At 44.9% G+C, this 19830-nt stretch overlaps 1 protein-coding gene across 1 annotated transcript in view; it reads right to left on the bottom strand.

Annotated features, from left to right (window-relative positions):
- Positions 1-2944: 2944 nt before the first annotated feature.
- The window catches only part of GPATCH4 (G-patch domain containing 4), a 37976-nt gene continuing 21090 nt past the window's right edge, over positions 2945-19830 (bottom strand). Inside the window, exons 6-8 of the mRNA XM_085636935.1 lie at positions 13225-13334; positions 4231-4281; positions 2945-3593 (exon numbers count right to left, since the gene is read on the bottom strand). Coding sequence (XP_085493061.1) covers positions 3059-3593; positions 4231-4281; positions 13225-13334 — 696 coding nt within the window. The 3' untranslated portion in view covers positions 2945-3058. The remainder of the gene's footprint in view (positions 3594-4230; positions 4282-13224; positions 13335-19830) is intronic.

Below are 19830 nucleotides of genomic sequence, written 5' to 3'. Positions count from 1 at the left end.
ATAGTCCAGTGGATCCCCTAAAAAAGTAGATCATACCTTACTCTCTGTGGTAGGATGGGCGAGAAGTAAGGCTTTATCAGATCAGAGGGTAGTGTTAAGCATTTATTGTACACACAGTCAAGAAATGATTTCGCACACTCAAAGACTGAATTCTGACCAATTGTTTTGCATAAAAATATTTTAGTTGCATTTTATTTTTAGAACCAAGCAGGACTAGGTGCAGGAAAGAACAATAGTACTTTTCAAGAATAATACAGTTGTATGCAGTTGGCTTTGTTACAGGTAGGTCAAATGTTCAGAAACAGTTAAAATTACTTGGCTGTTACTTTGTAATTACTTTTTCTACTCAGTGTGATAGGCCTAGATATCACACTGGGACATTTCCTAGATAAAAAGGTAGGTAAAACAGTTTTCACAAATACAGTTTCTTAGGTTTCCATACAAACACCCTCAACACTTAAGTGTTTCAGAGAAAAACAGTCAATGACATCATATGGAGGAAAATGAGGATTGGTTTGCAGGTAAGTAAACGGTCTTTGGGGTGGAGTTTCTGGGGTTAGAACAAGGGTTCCCTCAGTGTCAAGGATGCACCCAAAATGCACCCTCAGTGGCACTAGGGAGGCTGTGTGCAGAGTGTTGAGGCCCAATGTTATTCAATGGGGGGGGCCTCAGGTGGCGACTGCTCAAAGGCAAGTCACTGATGTGAGAGCAAAGCTCCTAGGGTTTAGCTCAGGGCAAAGGAGGATCCAAGATAGCACCCATAGTGCACCCACAGCAACTTTGGAGCGGCCAAGTGCAGGATCGTCGTCAGGAGCCCTGTTGGTTTCAATGAGGACGCTCTGGTCAGAACAAACACTGCAGGCTCAGGCATGAAGATTTTCTGGAGGTGACCACTGGTTGGAGAGGTACATTGGAATGTCACGGGATCCTGGGACACAGTCTGTTCGGGCCACCCAAGGCCGTGGGGCATCGAGTGCAGGGGTGTCTTTTGGAGTCAGGTTTTCCTTACCGGCTCCGGTCACGGGGATCCTCCAGATAGGGGCTACAGGTGTTGGCGGGAGACTTGAGGTAGGTCAGGGACCACCAAATCCCAGGTCAGGATCGCCAGAGACCCCTTGTGGTGCTGAGCTACTCAGACCATGGGCGTTGGGTGCAGACTGGGGCAGACTCACAGATTTGGCCGGTGCCAGTATCTGTTCATGAGCAAATCCAGTGCTCACGGGAGACGGTCTTTAGTGACGGCAGGGCAGGTCTTCTGGGTTCTGGAGGGTGGGGGGGGGGGGGGGGGTGGGGGGGCGTTGCTGGCTGTAGGCTGCAGGGGGATTCCACTAGAGCAAGTTGAGGTCAGGAAAGACCGGGAGGCCTGTGGCCAAGTCAGTTGGTGTCCTCTTCTTCCTTCAGCACGGCTCTTCAGTCCTCCTTTCTTCCCGTCTGAGGCAAGGTTCTGGTTGCCCCTAAATACTAAATTTAGAGGCATTTCAGGTAGGTACAAGTTGAGACCAATGGGCCCCTTCCTTGGGGTGGGTCCACCCCCTATTGTGCCACCATACAGTGGGCGGGGGCAAAAGCCTTACTCTGGTAGGTTGGGTCCCCCCCATCTTCAAGATGTCGGGGACTGAGTTGTGCTTTGCCTCACCTCCCCCACCTGAGGGGTGGGGTTGGCAAAGGTGGGCACACCTCTCCTCCTATCTTGGTTTTCCCGCCGATTCTCACACCCTAAGTGAGGGTCAGAACCAGTGGGGGCAGTTGCTGGGAGCAGCAAATGGCTGGGTCAGCTCACAAAGGCTGCAAGCCTTTGAAGCTTCCCCTTCGTGGGCTCTGACCATCCAGAGGGGGGGGGGGGGGAGGCTTGGCACCTCTGCCTAGGATGTGCTTTGTTTCAGTACCTCACGAGCAGGAGGCTCTCGACCCAAAGGGTTCAGAAACCGGTCTGGGGTGGCAGCTGGCGAGCAGCCAGTCCACTAGAGTTCGGTCATTTTTCAGGGGGAATCTAAGGTGCCCTGAGTGCATTTTGCATTAAATCCCAAACTGACATCAGTGTGGGTTTTAAGTGCTGAGAAGTTTTTATCAAACTTCCGAGATTTCAGTAAAGCCATTATGGTGCTGTGGAGTTCATAATGAAACTCCCAGACCATATACTCTTTATGGCTTTACTGCACTTACAATGTCTAAGAATAGACTTAGACACTGTAGGTGTACAGGGCTTATGCACCTGTACCCTCACCAGTGGTACAGTGCACCCAGCTAGAGGGGTGGCTTACCTATGCCATAGGCAGTGGATCGTAGGCATGGCACACAGGGATGTGCACCATGTCAACTCTTCACTTTGCTCTGCACCAAAACACACAGCCTGCAATGACAGTGTGTGTTTGGGTACAGGGCCTCTAAGGATGGCACAATGTGTGCTGCAGTCCCTAGAGGCCTTCCCTGGTCACATTGCCCTTAGTACCCATGACACCTTTTACAAGGGACTTACATGTGGCCAGAGTTACCAATTGGGTGTGCAACAGTACAGTTTTAAGGAAGGAACATAGGCCTGGGTACCTGGTTGGCAGGAAACCAGACAGAGCATCAACATCAGGCAAAACGTGAGAGGCAACCATGCAAAAAGGGTAATTTTCCTACAGCAGCAATCCTCCATTTTGAGCTGAGTGGATGTAAGCTTTTTTTGTTAAATAAGCTAAAGTAAATTGCATAGAAGATGAAGAGTGGAGTATGCCAGGAAGGACTTTATAGGACAGGTGTGTTTTACAAGTGAGGCCAACAGACAATATACCTCTTTTGGTTTGAACTTGCCTGAATGAAGGAGTTGGAATTTACCATAATCTCCAAATGGCTGTATGATATTATAATTCAATGAAAACCAAGGGTTACATAACATACCGTACAAGTTGAAATTGGCTACCCAAAGAAGACATGAGGTCAGAATTAAGCTCCAAAACGGTATCATCAAAAGTAAGTTTAATATCATTGTGGTGCTTGAATATTCAGTAGCAGAAGATGTAGATAATAAATTAGAACTCCAATAGTTAAAAAACAGTTTAAGGAGGGAAGTTTATCAGTTTGAGTCTTCCTGCAACTTCTTTTTTTTCTTTTTCTTCTTGCACTTTTTCTCTAGGATTTCTTCAGTGTCTTCCGATAAGTCTCTACAATGTTTCTCCTTTTTTTCCTTCTTTTTTCTCTTTTTCGATTTTACCTGGGTTTCAACTTGCAGCTCTGCTGCATTATATTCTTCCTCCAGGGGCTCCTCTAATGGATGCCTTATTTCTGTGTTGGTTTGTTCAGACACTTCACTAGTCAAATGTGTTGCTTTACTCTTACGTTTCTTCTTTAAATTTGGACAATGTACATCTAGAGCAGTGTCTGCCTCAGACATGTCCAAAGGACAAGCATTCATTTGAGACTTCGATTTTTTCAATTTCTTTTTCTTTTTAGAATCTTCTGAAAAAAGTGCCTCTTCTGATCCTTTACTAGGGGGCTTTTCACTGGGGACGGATTTCTGATCCTTCTTTCCATATTTTGCTAGAAACTCCCTTTCCTGCTCCTCCAGTCGGGCAAGTTTGGCACTCATCGTTAGGCCATGTCGTGCTCCCCTACACACAATGAAAAAAAAACATTTTTTACTGTCTTACACATATGGTATAGTGCTGAATGTTTAGATGAAGTAGTACTTTCATGATGCATACATACAAATAACTGGTTCTTGGGGAGGTAATATTGAGCCATTTTGCTTTTTTTATTTGTGTACCCCTTGATTTCTAGCTATAGACTTCTTTCCTGAAGATGTAATGCCCCCGTCACCCAAGGATTTCAACTGTCACCTTGGTGCCACTCAGCTGACTGAAAGTGTAGTTGTGTAAATAAACTACTGGAAGATTACTGGAGCGGTTTCACTTTTTTACAACATTGGTTAAGACCCTATCGACTGTAGGAATTCTACTTTCGTAGAAATACTTAAAAACCTTGGTTACTCGTTTAGCAAATAGGACCAAATGAAACCCGCACAACTCCACCCATAGCCATACATTTGTGAATTCTAGCACACTGACAAAGTATCTGCATTTGCAAACATACTTTAAGCATGTAAAATAATGTAGTACAGAGTGTGCCAATTCACAGACTGAGAATTTACATGCACAAAGTGGTCATGCTACACATATCTGCATAATGCACTTTGAATCGCTCCCGGACATCCAAGCATATATATTAGGTTATAAAATCAAAGCTTACTTGTGGGCAGTGCGGCCTCCACAGGCTCGGACTAGCTCCTCATCAGTCATCCTGTTGAAACAGAAAGGTTTGATGACTAACATGACAGACCTGAAGCTTAACATGCAACTCTAACTATAGAAGAAGAAAGAAGCAAAAATAGTTATATGGCACTATTCTTGGAGGAAGAACAGGATAACCAAAATACATTTTTGCGTTTTGCATACCGTGGGTGTCTAGAACACCTTAATATCCTTCTTACTATTCCTGCTCTTATGAATGTGGTGTAAGCGGAAACGGTCTAGTTTCCTTCAAAAAGTTTACATTTTATGTAAAATATAGAAAGTACACACTAGATCTTATCAAGAAAAAACAGATAATGAATGCCATATGATACATACATAGTAAGTTCATACCCAGCTATTGACCAAAATGTGGCATGCCTTTACATGATGCTCATCAAAAAATATAATTATTCTTCCATTGACACAGGCGTTCTGGACTTGTAGAAAAGGGTGATACCTCACAATTGTATTGACACCTTGTAATAAACACACCAGACCTGATCTTAGAGAATAAAGTGGGAAGATAAGGTAGGCCACCTGATTGGAGAAACGCCAAGATGGTGCCCCAGCATATCACAATTTCAGCTACACCGCGTATCATACAGCTGAAGTACCTTCACATCACTTATTTTACCTTATAAAATAAAATGTGTGCCTTAGTTAGAGGCCGTTAAACATGGAATGAATAGCTTTACCCAAATTTCTTAGATGAGGCATTAGAAGAGGAACGTTCTTCCATTCGGTCTAGAATTGTCCAGTGATAAAGATCTAATGGGGATCAGTATAGACTATGCTCTCAAAAGTCCTGGGAAGACCTGTGAAACCAAACCAACACTACAACTTGCCCCGTTGAGGATGCTGATGGGCCTTGGGGGCAATCAGGGAGAGATAACATTGGTAGGTATCTGAATGGTGGTCATCAGAAGAGAAATTACCAAGCACTGGAAATCAACTATGGCACCCCCAATAAAGATTTGGGTTCAGGCAATGGACACATGCGAAGATGGAGGAACTCACATTTTTGGTAAGGTGCTGCCCTCAAACAAAAAACACCTTGGGTCAATGGTGGGAGCATTTTGGTACCACAAGCGGGTGAGAATAATCTGCTCATTTAATTGACAGCTGATACCCTTCTCTTCTGTATGATGATTAAGGTTGAAAATGTTTACTACATCAGCATATGGTCATTATTTGATATAAAAATAAATATTAAAAAAAGTATCTGCGGATCCCATTGTTGTTGGGGTGATGTAGCCATATTCATTAGCACTGTAAAATGTGGATACTGAAGTAAAGAGTTTAAGTGACAACTCACGTGTGCAATCCATTTTTTTATTAGTTTTTTCCTTCTTCCCTTCTTTCCATCCAGCTTATAAGGAACTACTTTTAAAATTGTGTATTCAATTTGTAGGCAGTGTAGGAGTTAAGTGGTTAGTTATAGCACCTGCATCATTCCTCCAAACATCAGGAGAACCACCTACGTGTTGAGAAAAGTAATTTGAATAAAGGGGGGGGGGGGGGGGCACGATGGAGGGTACTTTTTTCACTTCAACATCAATTAGCATTATAAACGTGATGTTGGAGTTGAAGGAACAGGATTCGAAACAACTACCCATCTCTGATTAAGGATTACTTTTTGAAGGATAACACTGAACTTGAAGATGAGTAAGATTATTTGGCAAAAGTGTATGCAATGAGCACTTGGGTAGTGAATATGGTTGTGTAGCGGTGTATGTTTATTACTAGAGACACACGGTAAACAAATTAGCATTATGCTAGTGTTATGAAAGTTAGTTTCCACATATAAATTCAGTAAATTATTAAGGATCAGCTAATAAATAGAACAAAATGAAGGCTAGAACAAAAAAAAAAAAAAAAAAAAAAAAAAGTATGTAGAAGCCACCTACGGACAAAGGCTGTTCAAATTGTGAAAAGGATAGAGAACACCTCAAAACACTTAACAGTACTCAATCAAAAGGACAAAATTGAAATAAGTGCTGTAAATGAAGAACCAGAAAACAGGGACCAATAATCTGCGAGGAACAAGGACAAAAACACAAATGCAGCAAAAAAAACAGATAAGGTACTAGCTTCAGTGAAGTTTTATTGCTTGGTAGCACAAGGTATTCTCCCTTGCCAGTAATTGTCCTTCTCTTAGTGTGTTGTATTATTGATGCAAGAAACTGGGACATTTCCAAAGCATTTGTATGAGTAAGTAAAACCAAAAAGTGCAAAAATGGCGTGGAAGGACTGAGTCTGGTTATGAGGTATTAGTATGGTTTGTGAACGAATGGGACTCCTGCTCAGGGGCCACAAACCCTGGCCCAAATATCCTGTACTCAGCAAACGAACTGCTGTCTTTTGCCACAAGCAACCATACTATAAAGCCCCTCATCTTTTCAATATTGAAAGCCGAAAACCTCCTAAGGAACCCTTGGACAGCCTCTGACCCTTTAGTTGGGCCCTTAGTCCATCTGTCACCCAGACTAGGGAACCCACTGGGTTTGACAGAGGCAGTTCTGAACACAAGATCTCTGCAAAAACACCATCTAGAGATTTTTTTACTCTCCTTCAGGAAGGAGATATTGATATTCTGCCCCTGACAGAAACTTGGATGGGGCACGCATCAGCCCTCGATATTATTTCGTCCCTACCAGGGAATTTTGACGCCATATGGCACAATAGGCAAGATAACAGAAGGGGGGGGGGCGGCGACTCTTTAAATCCAGTCTTACGGCCACCATGTTAGTATCAGAAAGCTCCGATAACTGAGATTTTAGGAGTTACGTTTACCTTTTACTCCTTCTGTTTCGTACTTCTGACAGTCTATCGTCCCCCGGATGCTACCCCTGGCTTCTGCAATTACTTTGGCGAAACTCTATCGGACCTTAGCACACGCTATCAAAAGCTTATGGTCGTAGGAGATTTCAACTTCCACTGGGAAAGAATCCCACGAGAGCCACAAGCTAAACAAATCGACATGACATTGTCGAATTTAGGATTTCATCAATTGGTAAACTGCCCCACTCACATCAAAGGGCATACCCTTGATCTGGTTTGGTCATCTAACCAGCAAGACAGGCTCCTAAACATACTCCCATGTGCTTGGTCGGACCATTCCTTAATCTCCTGCTGGGTCCCTTTGGATAGCTCCCCCACCCAATCTCTTTCGGAATGGAGGAGAGTGCGAAGCTGGCATAAGATCCAGACGGGAAATCTCATAGACACTCTTCAGAGACTCCCCTTATGTAGGCCGGAGGGGGGCTATACCAGCATTGACATAGCTAGCCAATCCCTTAGTAACACCCTCCAATCCTTTAGTAACACCCTCCAAATCAGCTATTGACCATTTTGCTCCAGAACGCAGGGAAAGAATAAAGCCCAAACGTAAGGGGGCTCCCTGGTTCAATGAAGCTTTGCGGGTAAACAGACAGAGCCTGCGTAAAGTGGAGACACAGTGGAGGAAAGCCTATAACTCCACTGATCTAATCCTTTATAAATCTGCTCTGGCCCTATATAAGAAATCTATTACCTCTAGGAACGCTGAATACTATGAGGCTCGGATTACAGATGCCCCTAATAAACAGAAGGAAACTTTCAAGATCTTAAATGAACTCAGCAAAAAGGTAGACACCAAATCAACCTCAATACCTTTTGAGGTCAATACCCTACAGACTTTCATTCTTCAGAAAGTGACAGATATTCTTCATGAGATCGATAGATCCCCTATCGCTCGGAGTACCCAGGAACTGGCGCTGCCTCCCACCTCATCAGTTCAATCCCTTACAGACTTTCCCCCTCTGGACTCAGAAGCTCTGGCATCACTGATAAACAAAACCAAATCTGGTTCACCGGCCGATCCATGTCCACCTAGGATCTTCCAGATGGCCCTCCCAGTTTTGGATTGTCAGATCCTTGCACTTAATAACTCCCTGGCCACTGGCCAGGTACCATCCAATTTGAAGGAGGCTAGAGTTATCCCCTTACTGAAAAAGCCAGGAGCTGACAAGCCTGAGCTGAAAAACTATAGGCCTATCTCGCAACTCCCTTTCTTAGCTAAGGTCATGGAGCAGCATGTCTTGAAAGTATTATCTGGCTTTCTTGAAAAATCTGAGCTACTCCATCCACGCCAGGCCGGCTTCAGAGCCCACCACAGTACGGAGCTAGTTATGTTATCTGTTCTTGACGATCTCAGATTAAAGGCTGATAACAGGGAACCGAGCGCCCTAGTACTCTTAGATCTCTCCGCAGCATTCAACACGGTCAGTCACTCTATCCTACTGACTCGACTGGAGGACTTGGGATTTAGGGGTCCTTTCTACAATTGGTTAAAGTCCTTTTTATCCGGACGCTCGCAAAGGGTTCAACTCAGCGATTATACTTCAAATAGGGGTGATATCCCCTGCGGCGTGCCTCAGGGCTCTGCATTATCCCCTCTGCTTTTCAATATATACTTGCAGCCCTTAGTGACTGCACTGTCCAATCTGGATTGCCGAGTTTTTAACTATGCATACGACACCCAGCTTATCCGGAGGATCAACAACTCGGCCCATGCTCAAGAGACAGTTCAAAACATCCTAAGATTTACTACTAACTGGATGACGGTTAATTCCTTGAAAATTAACCCTGACAAAACAGAGGTTCTCGTCATTCCAGCAATTAACAACAACTGGAGTGGCTCGTTCTGGCCCAAAGAACTCGGGCCCCTCCATGTCCGTCACCATTCGTGAAAAGTCTGGGAATTAAGATAGATTCTGAACTCTCTTTGAGTCACCAGGTATACTCAGTGGTGGGCATCTGCACCGGTGTCCTGAGACAACTGAGGAAAATGGTCCCCCTCTTATCAGTTTCTTCTATGAAGTCCATATTTTCGGCTACTATCCTTTCGCGCCTCGACTATGGGAATGCGCTCTATCTAGGACTCCCCCTGAAACATACGAATCGACTCCAGGTTGTACAGAACTACGCCGCTAGACTGATTTTTAGCCTTCCTAGGAGGACCCATGCTTCACCCCTGCTGCGCAAGCTACACTGGTTGCCTGTCAGACAGCGCGCAAAATTCAAAGGCCTGTGCATTGCTCAAAAAGCCCTTTATGGTCACGCCCCCAGCTACATAAGGGAACGTCTAGTTAAATATGTGCCAGGGCGAGTACTTCGCTCCACAGATGCCTTTCAGTTAGTCTGCCCTCGGAGCAACTTGGTTACCAAGGGTGGACGAGCTATTTCAGTCATTCTGCCACGACTTTGGAACCAACTGCCGGATACCTTACGAAAGGAACCAGGTTTGTTCCCTTTCCGGAAGCTGCTAAAAACTCTGTTATTTAAAGACACATTCTAATTCATTCACCACCAGGACTGTCCGCTCCGGCTTGCATGCGACCTCTTCTCTGTCAAGCGCTAAGAGACCTGTCGGTATATACGCGCTATATAAGTAAACATACAAATACACAAGTGAAAAGAATTTTAGGAAATGGAGCGGTTTGGAGCTGGACAAAGCTTTTTCCAAATCCACTATGCAATTTTTGCAGTCAAGTTCCTGTTCACATAAACAGGCAGCTGGAATGCTCTATGTGGGGAGTCATGGCAATAGTTGTCAGGATGGAGAGAACACAATGTTTGCAGTGGTACAGGATGTTGGATATTTTCAAGCCGATATACTGTTGCAGCATACATGACCGCGTAGAGCACTACATAGTGTGGAGGAGGGGTTTGGGAACTGAATGAGGCAGGTCTGGATGAGTCAGTGTTGAAAATTAAAAATATTTATCTGGAGAAGAGGTAAAACGTAAGATGAAGTTGGTTAAGGCTACATAGAACAGGCACCTAGTTTGAAAATCAAAGAGCAGTTTCACTTGTTTCTAGAGACGATGAATATAATGCCAAGTTGGTTCATCACTTTTCTGGTGAGGATAGAGGCTTAAGGGAGTTTATGAAGAAAAATGTGAATTATATGCAGTGATGCATTTGAACAAATCAAGATTTAGATACGTATTGTGAATGTTGTTGTGTTGAAACCGTACGATTGTGATGAATCGAATGATTATCACTGTCAGCACATATGGCTCCTCCGGTACTTTTTTCATATACAGAGAGAGAGCGGTAGAGAGAGAGAGAGAGAGAGAGAGAGAGAGAGAGAGAGAGAGAGCGGTAGAGAGAGAGAGAGAGAGAGAGAGAGAGAGAGAGAGAGAGAGAGAGAGAGAGAGAGCGGTAGAGAGAGAGAGAGAGAGAGCGGTAGAGAGAGAGAGAGAGAGAGCGGTAGAGAGAGAGCGGTAGAGAGAGAGAGAGAGAGAGAGACAGAGAGAGCGGGAGAGAGAGAGAGAGAGAGAGAGAGACAGAGAGAGCGGGAGAGAGAGAGAGCGGGAGAGAGAGAGAGCGGGAGAGAGAGAGAGCGGGAGAGAGAGAGAGCGGGAGAGAGAGAGAGCGGGAGAGAGAGAGAGCGGGAGAGAGAGAGAGCGGGAGAGAGAGAGAGCGGGAGAGAGAGAGAGCGGGAGAGAGAGAGAGCGGGAGAGAGAGAGAGCGGGAGAGAGAGAGAGCGGGAGAGAGAGAGCGGGAGAGAGAGAGCGGGAGAGAGAGAGCGGGAGAGAGAGAGCGGGAGAGAGAGAGAGCGGGAGAGAGAGAGAGCGGGAGAGAGAGAGCGGGAGAGAGAGAGAGCGGGAGAGAGAGAGCGGTAGAGAGAGAGAGAGAGCGGTAGAGAGAGAGAGCGGTAGAGAGAGAGAGTGAGCGGTAGAGAGAGGTAGAGAGAGAGAGGTAGAGAGAGAGAGGGCGAGAGAGAGCTAGAGAGAGAGAGAGCTAGAGAGAGAGAGAGCTAGAGAGAGAGAGAGAGCGAGCTAGAGAGAGAGAGAGAGCGAGCTAGAGAGAGAGCGAGAGAGCTAGAGAGAGAGCGAGAGAGCTAGAGAGAGAGAGAGAGCTAGAGAGAGAGCTAGAGAGAGAGAGCTAGAGAGAGAGGTAGAGAGAGAGAGAGAGGTAGAGAGAGAGAGAGAGGTAGAGAGAGAGAGAGAGAGGTAGAGAGAGAGAGAGAGAGGTAGAGAGAGAGAGGTAGAGAGAGAGAGAGAGGTAGAGAGCGAGAGAGAGGTAGAGAGAGAGAGCTAGAGAGAGAGAGAGAGGTAGAGAGAGAGGTAGAGAGAGAGAGGTAGAGAGAGAGAGGTAGAGAGAGAGAGGTAGAGAGAGAGAGAGGTAGAGAGAGAGAGCTAGAGAGAGAGCTAGAGAGAGAGCTAGAGAGAGAGAGAGCTAGAGAGAGAGCTAGAGAGAGGTAGAGGTAGAGAGAGAGAGAGCTAGAGAGAGGTAGAGGTAGAGAGAGAGAGCGAGAGAGAGCGAGAGAGAGGTAGAGGGAGAGAGAGAGAGAGAGAGAGGTAGAGAGAGAGAGAGGTAGAGAGAGAGAGAGAGAGAGAGGTAGAGAGAGAGAGGTAGAGAGAGAGCTAGAGAGAGAGAGCTAGAGAGAGGTAGAGAGAGAGAGAGGTAGAGAGAGAGAGAGCTAGAGAGAGAGAGGTAGAGAGAGAGCTAGAGAGAGAGAGGTAGAGAGAGAGAGGTAGAGAGAGAGCTAGAGAGAGAGAGGTAGAGAGAGAGAGGTAGAGAGAGAGAGAGCTAGAGAGAGAGAGAGCTAGAGAGAGAGAGAGCTAGAGAGAGAGAGAGCTAGAGAGAGAGAGAGCTAGAGAGAAAGGTAGAGAGAGAGAGAGAGGTAGAGAGGTAGAGAGAGAGGTAGAACAAACATAAAACCTGAAGCCCTAATTGTAAACCACAAAGTCAGTTTCCATAGGGACTTGCGTAAACATGTTTTGAATTTGTTTACAGTAATTTAGAAACTGCAAATTTTTTAGATAAGCTGCAATAACTTTCAATATGTTTGACAAATCCTGCACCTTCTCTTTCTTTGCCATGTACCTGCCAGTTGCTGATTTTTGTTTGTTCTCGCGACAGTGGCAAACGGGAATAACTCCCATGGCGTGGTTGGAAACGCTGCAAGTGGCGGCTGCGCTTTTACTTCGTTCTTGTGTTGCTTCCAAAAGGAGTTTCTACGAGTTAAGAGATATTGTGCCCCACACTTCTAATTCACAGCGTTATTGTAGAAAGATAAAGAAACAATCATTGGCGGTGCCGCGAAAGTAATCGCGGCTGTAAGGGTGCCGCGAGATGGCATGTGTGCTCGGCGCCGCGAAAGTGAAAGTAATCGCGGCTGTAAGGGTGCCCGCCAGGGCCGGACTGGCCGTAGCGGGCACCGGGCAATCCCCTGGTGCGCCGCACGGGTGGGGGCCGGTTTGGGGCCCCTGGGGGCCGTTTTCATTACTGGGCCGTTTTTTTTTGCAAAATCGGCCTTTTAACAAAATCGGCCCTGGCAAAAAGCTCGGCGGCACCCCCGGGAGGGGGGCCGGCCGAGCACTTTGCCAGGGCCGGTTGCGGTTCCCAGTCGGGCCCTGGTGCCCGCGAGATGGCGCCTGTGCTCATAAGCGTGCGTGTGATAGCAAGCTCTAGGCCACCACCATGTGTGTGGTAGCATTTTCTGAAGCCCGCTTACAAAACGTCTCGCCAGAGCAGCTCATGCGCTGGCTCAGGCGAGACCTAAAAAACAGCTCAACCTATTGGCCTTGCCAAGGCTTGTTCAGAATGCACTCATGTGTAACCATTTTGTTTACGGCTCCAAGATTGGTGTCTGCGATACTGAATGAGTCATTTCATTTGCACACTGGTGATGTCATCGCATTGGGTCACTGTAGCATCATGACGTATTGTGAGCATAAACACATTAAATTTTTTTCTTTTATTTCTGATGCTGCACAGCATCTGCAAAGCCAGTGGGTCTTCAAAGGTAGTCAAAAAGCAAGACATTGGTTTTGCCAATGCTTGCCGTGGAATCCTCAGAGTCTCAAAATCAACTTGGAAATGGTATTCATAATGCCTCTTAATCATGCATACCTACACATCCCATCTGTGCCTCCCATCTTAGCTTTTCACTTACTTTTTGGCAGACGACAGGTCTAGCTTCTCATCTTCATCTTCATCTTCACTGCTGTCAGACGACAATGGCTTTTCTGCAGGCTCTTCACCACCTGACAGCAATGTTGCAGACTTCAAATAAAACAAGACAGATTAGGAAGCAACACCTCTCAAAAACTAATAATCAAATGTCAACAGTGCAAATGATACTGTGTCATTACGCAGAGTAAATTCCATTTTTGGAAAATGTCCTCAACAGAAAGGGCACAAAACCTGCTCTTATCTTATTTCATAACAAGACATGCTGTGCCATGATAGTGGATATATTATTTGTAATGGCCAATCTGCAAGAAATCTCAGAGTCAGACTTGATGGACATCAAGACTTCAAGAGCTGACAGACATTACTACCTTCATTTCAGACAAAAGGAAATAGTTGACAGATTCTATGATTCACAGCTGTTCAAACTACTGTTAATCTCTGTATGGCAACCAATTTTCAGGAATTTCGCATACCTACAAATAAAGCTACGGTGGACAAAAAATAATTCTAGCTACCTAATCCCAGGGGAGACCCTTCAGCGACCTGCTAGCTCACTCGAAAGCTTAGTATAAGCCGCCTTCTTAATTTCCAGTCCCACAGCTAATGCACAAGAGTCTTTCTAGTTAGCCTACTTTAACTAGCTTCACCTACTGTCTCCCAAGTTTGATGGCCTACGCCTTGAATTGCAGTAATTCTTGACTGAATTTGTTCTTCTGAGCACTGCCCGTGGAAAATTAAATATAAAGGGGGGGATTTCTGCATTGCAGGATCAACTCATACTCAGCATAGTGACCCGCAGGCACTGAGACATCATTTGGGTTAAAGAGGTGTTTGGGCAAAGCAATGAGGCTGTAAGGGAAGTGTACTCGGAAGCAAGGACTCCACTTTTGGAGCTTTCACCTGAATACGGCGAGAAGGATATTCTGGCGATTATACCAAAGGAAACCATAAGGCCATTAGAGGAATTGTACCCAACAAAGTTCCAGGGTTAGATAAAATTCCAGGGGATTTATTTGTGGATGAAATCTAAATCTGGAGTACATATTTTTCAACAGTATGTCCAGCTATATTGAAAGGCGCACCAATTCCCCCGACATGCGCTGGGGCAGAAATCATTCCTGTTTTTTGATTTTTTTTTTTAAAGTCTACGTGAATCTCCCTCAAATTAGAGGCCTATCAGACCGATATATAGTTCTCAAAAAATATTTAGCTGAACTATCTTGACTAGACTCCAGGACTGGATTACAGCTAATAAAATACTGACCCCATTACTGGCAGGATTTCCAGAGGCAACTAGCACTATAGACCAGATATTTAGGTTACAGATTGGTTTATTTGAAGACAGTAGGCTCTTGGCAAGGGTAGTCTTGATAGCTTTCGTTCATTTGCGCTCGGCTTTTGACCCATTTCCCCAGACTGACTCTGGCAGGTGCTTGCTGAGATGGGTGTGCCCAGTAATCTGACAGACATGCTGGTTAGGCTGCATTATAGGAATGATGCCAGGGTCAGGTGTGGTAATACTGGAGAACTGACGGATACACTCCCAGTAACCAGAGGAGTAAGTCATGGGTGTGTACTTGTCCCCACGCTCTTTGCTCGATATATTAATGGCCTTGTACGTTTCCTAGAAACATTTGATAACGACGCACCCAAATTATCAAATATGAGGGTTCCGTCCCTCATGTTTGCTGATGATACTCTCCTTTCCTAAATCTCCAATGGGATTGCAAAATTTGTTGGAGCTCTTTGAGCACTTCTGTAAACACAGGGGTCTTGAAAGTAACGTGACCAAGTATATGGTTCTGAATCCAGGGCACTCTTAAAGGACTAATGCTACTTTATCTGGGGTCCCCCTTGAGCCTGTGCATACTTTTACAGGTCTAGGCCTAACACTTAAGGAACAAATGGGATGGCAAACATTATGCAGCATAGGCAAAAGATGGAACAAAGCACATGTGGACTCAGTGAGAAACTGATGGGTTCCAAGTTTCGCCCATCCCAGCCGGCACTGCAAATACACAAGATACAGGCCTTGGGTATCGCCACATATGGTGCGGAGCTGTAAAGGGCACTTGGGTACACCATCGCTGGTCGCGGTAGAAAATGGGTTCATGTAACAGGCGGTCGGAGTACCTGTAAGTACCCCTTAGGCTGGATTGTGGGCTAGAACCAATTAGTGCCAGAGTAGGAATGCATCCCTTGCTTTACTGGAGAAAGATTTGGGCAACTCCAGAATTGGCATCATAAGCAAGGGCTTGAGAAGATAATCTCCCTTTCCGGTTCCAGTGGCATCCCATGATCAAAATACATGTAGGATCCTTACAGGAGATCAGACTGCCAGGTCTGTGGGTAGTACCAGAGGTGGCAGGGTCAGTTTCTAAAGCGGATATAAAAACTGCTTACTGGTTGCATAGGGATTCTTTCTTCAACTCACTTGAGCCAGCGCATTTTTAGCAGACACCTTTTTTTGGCTAAGGATTCCTATGAGAAGGAGGATTTCCTAGAGGAGATTGAGCCATCACTGGCCAAACATCTTTACCTGCAGTTCAGATATGGATCCCTGCCACTTCATAAGTTTACTGCTAAATGGTCACGTGCACCAAGTGCTAACGATAAAAGGTGCCATGGTTGCTGTGACCAGCGAGACTACTGAGCAGGTTTTGTTTTTTAGCCTACACTATAGGCCAATTAGGAGTCAATGGTTAATTCCGATATGTAAGAACCTGGGTGTTAGGGACTACAAAGGGGTCCTTACGATTTTGAAGCCTGTTACAAGCAAATCACTGGTGTATTCACTTACCCGTTACTTGCTGGGAATGTGGAGATTGAGAGCAAGGCATGTGATAACCAAGACATCTCAGGAACAGGGACCCACTGCTCTCTCGCCAAATACAAAAATCATTGTACATTTTTTGTGTATTAAATTTAAGGGAATAATGTCATGATATTACGTCATGCTGTTTTACTGTGTTAATTTAAGATCTACAGAGAAAATAATTTACTATGCATCACCCTATAACCAAGTCTGATTTAATTCACGCTTGGCTGTGGTGATGTATATAATCTGTTTATGTATGACTGGGCAGTCATTTTTTATTTTATTCGTTTTATGCTCTTTTTTGGCCTAGTGCCGAAATGAAGATGTTTTTGAACTTGAAATGTTAGGCCTTTTGTTTGCATCTTTTATGGATTGTTTTTTATAAACTGAATAAAGATTTTGAGGAGGATGAGGACTACTTCAAATATCAAATTTTACAAAATCGTATTAATCCAAGCTGGTATGTGGATATGTTTACATGCTTGCTTTAGGAACATCACAATCAAGCCACCGACAGCAGAACGCTATTCCACACAGAGCACTGCACTGCATCAATGTCCTGCCAGACTCACCCATTCCTCACTCCATAGAAAAGTGCCATGCCATCAACCTCTTCAGCAAAACAAAATGCAGAAGATCCAACAGCTCGCCAACAATAACAAGCCTGCCTCTTCTGTCACACATCCCTTCTCACAGAATCCCACAATTGGCAGCCTTCAAAGCCCTATTCCTCCCATATCTGGCTGACAAACAAGTCTTTAAAAGTCCTTCTTATGAAGATGATTTTTTACTATCATCCTTCATCAAAACTCTCTCTCAGGAAGCTCTTACCCCATTGTCCATGCCTGCCTCACTCCAGGCATCTGCCCAGAAGCTCCCAAGACTGTCACGATCCTCTCAATCGTAAAGGAACCTGCACTAGACCAAGATGACCTCACCAACTACAGCCACTCTCCTAACATTCATCGTCAAGAATATTGAAAAGGACACCATGATCAACTCTAAAAATCACATCAATGCTAACCATCTCCTGCACGACTGATAGTCTTCAAATCACGTTGCTGCATGGAATCTCGAACCAGAACGCAGATTATGATGACCACTGCCTATTGATATTGCTGGACTTCTCAGCTGCCTTTAATTTAGTCGACTTTCCCACCCTCATTCGCATCCTGGAGTCACAAATGGGATTTACAGGCAATGTTGTTCACTGGTTTTCTTGCCATCTTTCCAGACTATACCAGTTTGTTCACATGGGAAACGCCAAATCACAAAAGATCCCTGTCACATTAGGAGTCCCCCAGAGTTCCATACCGGCTCCTGTCATCTCCAACCTATACGTAGAGTCACTTGGTGCTCTACTCGCAGATAACAAGCTTCAAGATACACTAATATGCTGTTCAGGTACAATTCTACTTGAAATCTCCTCTACTTCAGACATCCAACATAATCCAGACCTAAATGTACAGTACTTACCTGAAGCTCAACCCAACCATGACAGAATTCCTATTTGCCCAGAAGAACAAGCAAGATACAGTACAGACTGGGAACAATGACATTAACCTTGACGAATTCAAACCCCAACTCTTACTGAATGCCCATTCACTTGAATGCACCCTGAACACCAACCTCTCCCTCAAGCAACACATTGCCAAAAAAAACACCAAGACTGCCGTTTACCAGCTTTCTCTTTTGAAGAAAATCAAGCCACTTCTTCCAGAAAACTACTTCAGAGCTGCTGTACAGGCCTATGTATCTGGTGATAGTAACACCCAACTCCATGGCCTACCAGACCACACTGGCACCCTCCATGCTGCAGCAGGTCTCATCCAGGGCATGAAGAAATATCACATCACCCCACCCTGATGGAACTCCATTTGATCCCCCTGCCAGCCTGTATGAGCTACAACATGAGCACCGTCAATTACAAAACCATCACAACCAGCAGCTCTGTTTATGTTAGACAAACCCATCATCTATAGTGGTTCATAGCACTGCAGGAGCAAGGACACCATCACATTTCAGAAAAAGTAGTATAAAAAAAAAAAGAAGCTCAGTTCAGTTTTATTACTGTTTAGACTCAAGTCTTTAAAACAAATGACTTCAATTAAACATGTAAAAAGAGACAACAAAAGGCATTTTCTATAGATGCGTGCAGGATCTGGAACATCCTTATATCCATCTGAACCACTCCAATACAGGAAAGAGTAGTAGACTTCCTTTTTTATATACAACATCACAATGCACGAACAGTCGACAAAAAAGCTTCCTCGTCTATATTACTCTCAGACTTTAAGCTAGCTTTTGACCATGTACAGTAGTCCACTGCCTTTTAGCTAGTTTCGTACTATAGAAATAAGATCTACGTACAGAAATAAAAAATTCTTTACCTTGTGCTGAGGCAACAACTGACAGCAGCACCACTGATCTGAAAAATTGCATCCCAGCACAAAATGCACTACTCATTTTTTTTATTTTCTTTATCGCTTTTATAAAAATTTGCACTTGTCTGTTACATGTTGACATGTCACATTAATTACAAATGCGGAAAAGAACATGTCAACAGTTCAACTGAACATTCATGGAGTACTGGCATATAGTTAACGACTCAGTCTCTGTGGCTGGAGTTTCAATTGCCATAATATCAACTACAGTGTTGGGAACATTTTCTCGCATAACTATTAGTTGCTGTTCATTTCTTATTGCATTTACAGATCAGCGCTTGTAGGTATGTGTACAGCCAACTTCAAAATATGGCAGAATTCTTACGGTGTTAGCGAATAGCAGAAGAGTAAAACAAACCTTAATGAAAAGAAACATTAACTCTCCCGCAATCCCCCCCTCCACCTCTCTATGTATATACTCGTGTCTAGCTGCTCTGTTGGTACTTGAACCCACTGTGCCCGGTTGTGACGCATTGTTTAGTGCGGAATACGAAAGGCATTTATTGACTAGTGTGAGAAGAGGGATCATGGGCACTTACCTACGCCTGCACTAGTCTGCGACCTGTGCGAGTCTCGGTCCATGGGGTCCCCCGACTCCTCGCCTGTGTGTTGTACTTCAGCTAAACATGCGTTCCAGTATGCGGCTATGGGGACTGGTCTTCGACCCAATGTTTCCTCTCGCCTGATAGCAATACTTTCTGCTTTAGCCCACGCAAGCATGGAATGCCGCCATGCCTGCGCATGCAGTGGTTATGCTGCTTTCCATCTTTTCGTTAGTAATCTCTTAGCCACTACTATTGCTAAGTCTAAAAACCTGGCAGTCCCTTTAGTGGCCCCTGTTCTCCGGAACTTGTGTGGCAGGTATACTGCCAGGCGAATGGTAGCTCGCGCCCCGTGCATGCGTGCAGCTGGCTGGCTACTGCGGTCCAATACGCACCAATATGGGGGCAACTCCACAGCATGTGTATCATGTTGGCTCCCACCTCATTACATCTGGGGCACGCCGCATCTGCTCTATTAAAATATCTGTTGATGTTGGCGGGTGTGAGGTAGGCCCTGTGTATTATGTACAGTTGTATTTGTCTGAATCGCATGTTTCTGGGAATGCGTGTTGGACTTTCTAACATCTGTGCCCACTCTTTGTCAGTAAGTGGGCGTCCCAGGTCTGTATCCCATTTTTGGCAGAGGGGGTTCAAGCTAATCGCTGCATGAACTCTGAATGACATGGCGAACCAACATATAAGGGGTCTACCACGTCCCATGACGTGTAGGTATTGCATCACAAGGTGTGTCGGCAATTCTTTAGCCAGGTCACCCCACTTGA

The sequence above is a fragment of the Triturus cristatus genome, chromosome 12 (assembly GCF_964204655.1).
Source record: "Triturus cristatus chromosome 12, aTriCri1.1, whole genome shotgun sequence".
NCBI lineage: Eukaryota > Metazoa > Chordata > Amphibia > Caudata > Salamandridae > Triturus > Triturus cristatus.
This window is presented reverse-complemented; position numbering and strand designations above follow the sequence as displayed.